At 43.3% G+C, this 8,498-nt stretch overlaps 1 protein-coding gene across 1 annotated transcript; it reads left to right on the plus strand.

The window, feature by feature from the left end:
* Positions 1–240: 240 nt before the first annotated feature.
* On the plus strand, positions 241–1,249 carry LOC117028736 (melanoma-associated antigen B4-like). The gene is given in 2 exon segments (XM_033117629.1): positions 241–410; positions 412–1,249. Coding segments are annotated over 2 exon segments (1,008 nt in total).
* Positions 1,250–8,498: the final 7,249 nt, after the last annotated feature.

Genomic DNA, 8,498 nt, shown 5'->3' on the forward strand with positions numbered 1-8,498 from the left:
TGAATCAATATTTTATGCCTCTTCTTCAGTCAAAAGCAATTTGAACTTCCGCTTCGGAGCCCGAGGCGCAGCGGGAGCCCGAGCCCGACCCCCAGCCAGAGCCAGAGCCAAGGGCCTTCTTCTGGTGCGCGCTGCGTTGGTTCTACTGACGGAGGATTCGCGGGACTGCTCTGGAGTCACGGTACGAAGTCACCTGTGCACTGGCCCACTTTCCTGTCTGCCTCCCAGATCACAGCCATCATGCCTTGTGGTCAGAAGAGTAAGCTCCGTGCTTGTGAGAAACGCCTCCATAACAGAGCTCAGACCCAAGGTCTTAAGGATGCCCAGGCAGCTCCTGCTGTGAAAGAAGAGGCCGTTTCATCCTCCTCTCTTGCTTGTTGGGATGGTCCCTCCACCTCCGCTATGGGTGGCGCCTCCGAGTGTCCCAGCCACCACCAGTGCTGCTGCAGGTGTTTCCTGCAAAAGGTCTGATGGAGGTGCCAGGAGCCGTGTTAAGAAAAGTAAGAATTCCTCCCAGGCCTCTACTTCCACTGAGAGCTCTGGCCAAGATCTTCTAGATAGGAAAGCGGGTATGTTGGTGCAGTTCCTGCTGCCTAAGTATAAAATGAATGAGCCCATGAAAAAGGCAGACATGCTGAAGATTATCCACAAAAGGTACAGGGAGCAATTCCCTGAGATCCTCAGGAAAGCCTCTCTGAGCTTGGATCTGATCTTTGGCTTAGAAATGAAGGAAGTCAAGCCCAACAGGCACTCCTATACCCTGGTCTGCAACACAGATGATAACGGCAGGGGGAGTCTGAGCAGTGCCTGGCAATTTCCTCCAAGAGGGATTCTGATGCCTCTCCTGGGTGTGATCTTTCTGCGTCACAACTGCGCCTCTGAGGAGGACACCTGGGAAATCCTGAATATGTGGGGAATCTATGACGGAAAAAGGCACATCATCTTCGGGGAGCCCAGGAAGCTCATCGAAGATTTGGTGAAGGAAAAGTACCTGGAGTGCCGGCAGGTGCCCACCAGTGATCCTCCATCCTTTGAATTCCTCTCGAGTTCAAGAGCCCATGCTGAGACCACCAAGATGAAAGCGCTGGAGTTTTTGTCCAAGATCGATGGTACCACCCCCAGTGACTTTCCATGTCATTATGAAGACACTTTGAGAGATGAGAAACAGACAGCCCGGGCCACTGCTGCCACCATGGCTGGCACTACCTCCAAGTCCAATGGGGTCCCCAGGGCCACATCCAGCCGCTAAACTCCCCTGAGTGAGGTCTGAGATGGATACTTCACTGTCTGGTTTGTAAGGCCTGTTAAGCAGTGTTCCTAATATGCACAAATATCTTGTTGTCTAACCTAGTTTTTGCATTTTCGTGTGGTGGTCTTTTCAACAAAAAGTTCATGTAGATTCAAAATGTACGTTTATAAATGACATGGATCAGACATTCATTGCTCTGTGTCAGGTTTAGGAGTAATATTTTTGTGTTTTGAAATACACATTGAAATGCTTTAAATCGCTTTGTGATCCAAAACAAGGTAACATGCCTTCTTGATAGGGATATCCTTGGAAATGTGAAGAATTCTACACGAAAATAGTGGGAAAAGAAGATAAAAAGACATGTAGAGATAGATCAAGTAAAAGTTGGTCAATCCTTGTTTTGCCATACTCATTCAGTCTTCTTTATGTAAGTTTAAAAGATGTATTCCTGGATTTGCTTATGTGTTCCAAGCAAGTTTGAGAATATAAACCAGAGTGAATTTACCTCTCAAAAAAAAAAAAAAAGCAATTTGAAGACAGTACAAATTTGTTTTGTGGAAGTCTGAAGGATTACAAGCTTATGAGCCATATATATATATATATATATATATATATATATATATATATATATATATATATATATATATATATATATATATATCGTCCTTCAATCACGACTTTCTGTGGTTTAAGGAAAGAGCCTTGGATTAGATTCAGATGAGCCCATCCCACCTTAGTTCCTTGTGTCAACCTCAGGTGATTTCCACCTAAATGAGAATAATAAAACCTGTCCTGCTTACTTTTGAGGGCTCTTCTTAGTAACAAATGAGAAACTATAAGGTAAAGTCGTTTGTAAACTATGAAAGTATGTGGTATAGGTACAGTTATTGCCGCTGTTGTCATCATCGTTTGATAATTATTGTAAACATCCCGTCAAAGCCACCACACAATTTGTTAGGATAGGTACCATAAGAAAGCTAGCTTAGGAAGCCTATGACTCAGCACTTAGTCATTCTAAGGGCTTCAGTTCTGCTGGTCTACAGTTATGGTGTGGTGGAAAAGCCAGAAGGCCCTAACTCAAGTCCTAGCTGTGCGACCTCCTGGCTGTGTGGACCTGGTCTGATACCCACTTCCCTCAGCCAGGAAATGTGTACAACAATGCCTACCTCACGTGAATGAGATGGGGCATATACAGGGGTGCCAAAAGAATGTATACACATGACTTGTAGTCATCTCTTGTTATCGGTATATATTATTACAATTTTAATATAGTTTTTCCCTTTGTTAAAATGTGTATACCTTTTTTTGGGACCCTCTGTATATGTAGTATATGTACATCTATTATGAGTCTCTAATAAGTATTCCAAGACTGGCTGGAAAAAGGTAGCCATTTCTCCCTCACTCTACAACATTGACGTACCCTCCAACCATTGCCCTCTTTCTGTTTCTTGAACTCACAGAGCAACTTCCCACCCCAGGGTGTGTGTATGGGCTTCCTCTGCCCTAGCCTTTTCCTTAGCTCCTGGCACGGCTCCTCGTCAGAAAAGGCTCCTTGACCCCATCAATCATTTTTCCAGCACATTACTCTCTTCACTCCTTTCATACCATTTATCTTTATCTGTAAGCATTTTATTTCTTTGATTGCCTGTTTAACATTTGTCCTCTACAGTGTAATGTATGTTTCTGTCAGACAACGAACATTTCTTTTGTGCTTCTCAATGTGTCCCCAGAGCCCAAAATAGTGTCCAGAATGTATGATACACTCGGTATACATTCCTTGACTATTTACAGCATGATCCATGTTTTACAGTTGTCCCCATGTTCTCTACATTTGCACAAAGTTCCAATCATCCTTGACTATTGAGGGGGAATGAAATCTTGGGGGGTCACTTAATATGGTACACAGGGCAGTACCACAACATTCAAGTTTATACAGATACTAAAAAATGTGTAACCTTCATTCACAGACATTAAAATGCTATCCAGGGATAAGGAGTACCTACAAGCAATATGCCAGCTCCTGTCTCCATTAGAAAAGGGATTACCAAGAATGGCATGCTGGTGCCCCCTCTATATAACTTGAACTGAAGACGGAGCAAAAATGTTAAATTGTGTTTAGTTAACAAATCAGGAGATTTACTAGATCCTTAATTCACATTGTATGTTAACATTGCTCTGGTCCAAGCTGACCCTGAGAACAAATTGACAAGGTCCTTGATTTCTGAAGCATCAAATAGAACAAACGGTTTCAGCATATTAGGAGCCCAGGAATCCAGACAATTTCTCTTTCCGCCCAGGGAGCTGTTTCAAAGGCGCGGTACAGAAACCCTCCCAAGCCTGACCATACCATCCCTGTTCCAGATTAGCCCAGCCCGAGTGGAGGCCTAATAAATAAATAAGCATGGCAATCCTCTATAATGTATGAAGGTTACTTTCCAGTGGTCGTCTGGAAGGACATAGTTTTCAATTAGAGTATTCTCAATTAACAGCAACATGCTAATCTACCAAGTAGGCATAAGATTTTATGTGTCATTGCCAGGAAAGAGGAAACAGCTGACATTTTTAAAGAATAAGCATCCTAGACCCAATATCAAACATATCTTTTTCCCCCAAATCTGCTCTTCCGCTGGCTTTGTTTCCCATTTAAGGGCATCAATATCTACTCTGTTGCCCAAAGAAAATGACATTTACTGAACTCTTACAAAGAAGACTGTTCCGGCCACCTTCTAAGGTACCTAGAAATGTCAGCATCGTCCTTAACTTTAAGTCGTCTTGTCCATTTCACCTCCTGAACACTTCTTTCTCCCATCATCTCCCCGCTGCCCCAGTCTAGCCACCAGTTCTCCCCGGGGCTAATGTGATAGTCTCAGAAGCAGTCTCTCTCCCTTGAGTCTCCTCTGTCCAACCCATCCTTCGCAGCTACCTAAGGATTTTTAAACGAAAACACCATCCTGTCCTCTCCCAATGGAAGTTCTTCTCTGCTTCTTCCCATGTGCAGGATGAAGGGCACCCCTCAACCTATCACAAGAGCCCCCACGACTGTTCTCCCACCTTTCCTCTTGCCATCAGCCCCCAGCCCTGCCTTTGTATCCTCCATTCATCCATGTCTTCACACTCGGAACTCACCAAGCTGTTTAATTTCAGGGCTCCGGTACAAGCTTTCTCCATTGCTTAGAATTTCTTCTCCCTGCCCTCCTCTTCCTGAACTCTTATTTTCCAAGACCCAACTCAAGCATCTCCTTGGAAGCATTTCCTGATGCTCACTCCCTACTCACTCCTCTATTAGAGTTAACCATTTCCAAGCTATGGCATGGATCACACAGTATCATAACTGTCATATTATCTGATTCCGTCAGGAAAGTCCTGCTCCTGAGTTTTATTCATTTTTGTATCCCTGGGAACAAACTCTCCCTGGAGACATTCAAATACGTGATCATAGAAAGACTGGGCTTCCCTGTATGTCTGGCTCTCTTACTAGACTGTTCCCTGAGGGATGAAAGACTATCCTACCTATCTTTCTAACCTCTCAGCTTATTACAATGCCTGGTACATAGAGATGTGCAGTGTATATTTGTGGAATTGTTTTTAATATGATTGGGGGAAAAAAACAAAAACAAAAAAAACCCAACCCTTCAGTTCAAGGAATTTAGAAATCCTCTGAGCTGATTTCTAATTAGCTCATTTTTTAAATTTAAATTTCAAAATTCTCCTTCTCCTTGAGATTATAAAAAACCACCAGCATTAATTTACTCCACAAAGATCCATCCTCTGAAACTCCTGGCTTTTGATGGGAACCCAACTATGTGAGGCACCTTAGGGTAAGAAAGCATTCCAAACATACTTTCTACTTTGAATTTAGGAAAGACTGTTGATTCTCTCGGGGAGAAGGGGCTTCTTGGAGATGTTTCCCCAGCATTTAAGTTTGGAGGGAAAAGAGCCCTGTCTTCCTGAGCACAGAATTTCACTGTTAATATAGGGGCTGCCAATGGGTTGTGGATGTTCCTTAGAATCCCTGGGCCCCACCCAACACACAGGTACCCAGATAAGAAGGCGTGTGGCTTGAGGAGGGCTGGCAAGACCTGAGGTTTACAATGGACCCTCCACACCGGCCAGAGGGTTATCCAATTTCCTCACCCTGTCCCCCACTTCACAGGGAAAAAAATAAGATACATCCAAAGAACTGGAATAAAACTCCTCTGCTCATAGCTGCAATGGCCATCAGCACCTAAAGAACTAGCGCCCCCCCCCCTTGGCGTGGCTAAATGAAGGACATCTAATGACCCAAGTGATTGTTGACACCTGGCCAAGTCAGCTGGGAGACAGAAGAACGCCTGCATCCCCCATTCTGCTAGTGTTGCTGATCCACAAGCAGAAAATCAAGAATGAACTACATTAGCAGTGCTACAGATGTGATTATCTAGCCTGCTTCTTTAATGTAATTTCACCTCATTTCTCTGCAACCAAATTTGAACTCTATTACTTGAGCTGTGAGGAGAAGGCAGAATAAGCATTTTAAAGGACTATGACATGCTCACATTTTGGTAAAGTAAAACTAGGCCATACACTGACCATTCTAAACCTTTGTAGGGATGGATTTTTTTCCTTTTATGAATTTTTAAGAAGTCCCTTGAACCTCTAACAAAAATAAATCTGTATCGCCGGTGGGAATGCAAAATTCGCCCAGCCACGTTGGAAGACAGTTTAGTGATTTCTTACAAAACTAAATACATGCTTATGCTCTTCCCATGCAATGTAGCAGTTTCACTCCTGGGTACTTACCCAAAGGAGCTGAAAAGTTATGTCCACACAAAAACCTGCACATGGATGTTTACAGCAGCTTTATTCATAATTGCCAAAATGTAGTAGCAACCAAGATGTCCTTCTTGGTGGATAGGTAAGTAAACTGTGGTCAACCCAGACAATTAAGTATTATTCAGCACTAAAAAGAAATGAGCCATCAAGCCATGAAAAGACAGGGAGGAAACTTAAATGCATATTACTAACGAAAAGAAGCCAATCTGAAAGGGCTACATACTGCATGACTGCAACATACTGTGTGACATTCTGGAAAAGGCACAACTATGGCCATAGATCAATGGTTGCCTAGGGTGAAGGACAGAGGGAGGGATAAACAGGTAGAACACAGAGGAATTTTATGGCAGTGAAACGCTTCTGTATGATTCTATAATGGTGGATACATGACATTACACATTTGTCAAAACCAATAGAATGTACAGCACCAAAAGTAATCCCTAATGTAAAATATGGACGTTGAGTGACAATGGACCCCTCTGGTGGGGCGTGTTGATAATGGGGGCGGCTGCGGGTGTGGGGCACGGAGTATATGGATATTCTCTGTGCTTTTTGCCTAATTTTTCTGGAACTGCTTTGAGAAAAACAAAGTCTATTTAAATACAAAAAGAAAAAATTTGAATTTCCCTGCAGACTAGGTAGTCTTTTTACAAATTTCAGTTGTCATATGAAGCAGATACTGGAAAACAAAAGGCGAAAGAAAAGGAAGGAAGGAAGGAAGGAAGGAAGGAAGGAAGGAAGGAAGGAAGGAAGGAAGGAAGGAAAGAAAGAAAAGAAAGGAAGAAAGAAAGAAAGAAAGAAAAGAAAGGAAGAAAGAAAGGTGTAAGGACTCCCCATATCCCACACAAGCAAAGTAAAATTCCAAGAAATTCACTGTGACAAACACACAAACACATCACAGGGCCATGTTTTCACACCTCGGAACCCAAACTATGAATGTTATAATGCCTAGAGTATCTTGCTAATACAATTTCCATTGTCAGGGCATAGCAAATCAAAGCACTGTGAAGATATTGTGAATTCCACTGAAACAATTAAAAAGAGACAAAAAAAAATTTCTTCCTTCCTTCTAAGACTCCTCCCCTTTTAGGTTTATTTTGCATTTTTACTTAGCATTAAAACAGGAAAAATATGATAGCATCAAAAAAAATAGCATGCAGGACTCTATGCAGGAGTAAAGACAGGAGAAAAGCAGCTATAAAAGATTTACGTCTACCTATGAATTATCAAATTTCAACTGCAGTTACAAGAAAATAAAAGAGAGTAAAAGGAAAGACCTCATAGAAGAAGAGACCTGCAGTTGCTGTGTCTGGAGAAAAGGAGGAGGAAAGGAGAAAGTGGTGAGAAAAGGGAGGGGACACACCAGTGAATAAAATAGTCACTGTTCCCCTTAAGTGCACCATAGTCAGGCAAAAAACATACAAGTACATAGGATACTTAATGTTGACAGATGGTGATAGCTCTAAGACAAATGTGCGAGGGGCAACAAGAAAATGGGGTTGGGGCATTCAAGGAGAATTTTGCGAAGACCCTCGTACGATGGACCCTTTGGCTGGGCCTTGAGAAAGGGCAGGACGTCAGGAGGGAGAGGAAATTAGGACCAGCCAGGAACGTCATTCCTACTAAAGTTATGGCTAGAAGGCAGAGAACTGGGTCAGGAGTGGATTTGTTTGTTCATTCATATGTTCAACAAAAATCTATTGAGCACCTGCCAGTGACAGATGTTGTAGATGGTGGAAGAGAAGGAGGTCAGCAAAATGTGATGAGCAGAAACAAAACGGCACACAGCTTCGAATGTTAGCTGCACTTGTGATGGGCAGCAGAGAACCTGGTGAGATGGACGCCGTGGGTGTCTGGCTCCCCTGATGCGTTGTTAATTTTAGTCTCCCTTCCCATATAGAGACTGGCAACATGATGCCTACATTTACCAGACTCCTTAAAGCCAGGACTCTGCAGGAGAATTAGGCACCACTAATTCAATGAATCTGCGTGAGATTTGGAAGGTAGATGTGAGATGGAGACCATCTTCCTGCCCTCTTTGGGGGGCTTTCTGCTCTGATAAGTAGGGTCACAGAGGTGTGCGGTTTGCCTGCAGCACCGAATGGTCTGTCGCCTGGCTGGGTGAGGAAAGGCAGTTGAGGGGCAGCAGCACCAAGGGCTCCCTGATCCATGAATAACAGCTGTGGCTGAAAGTTCCTCAATGCCAGACTTCTATTAGACACCTCAGAGGGAGACCTTTCTTCCTGTGCCTGCTTCTCTAACCCTCCCGATTTTATACTCCCTATCTCCCCATGTTAGATCATTTCCTGATTAAAATACCTAGCGTGGCCTCTATTTCCTATACTGAATCCTGAATGGTGTCACCAATAAAGAGTTTTAGCAAAGCTCTGTGCTTCAGGAAGTGACCTTGGCAGCTGCTTAGAAAAGGGACTGGAGA

Source organism: Rhinolophus ferrumequinum, chromosome 10, assembly GCF_004115265.2.
Source record: "Rhinolophus ferrumequinum isolate MPI-CBG mRhiFer1 chromosome 10, mRhiFer1_v1.p, whole genome shotgun sequence".
Classification (NCBI taxonomy): Eukaryota; Metazoa; Chordata; class Mammalia; order Chiroptera; family Rhinolophidae; genus Rhinolophus; species Rhinolophus ferrumequinum.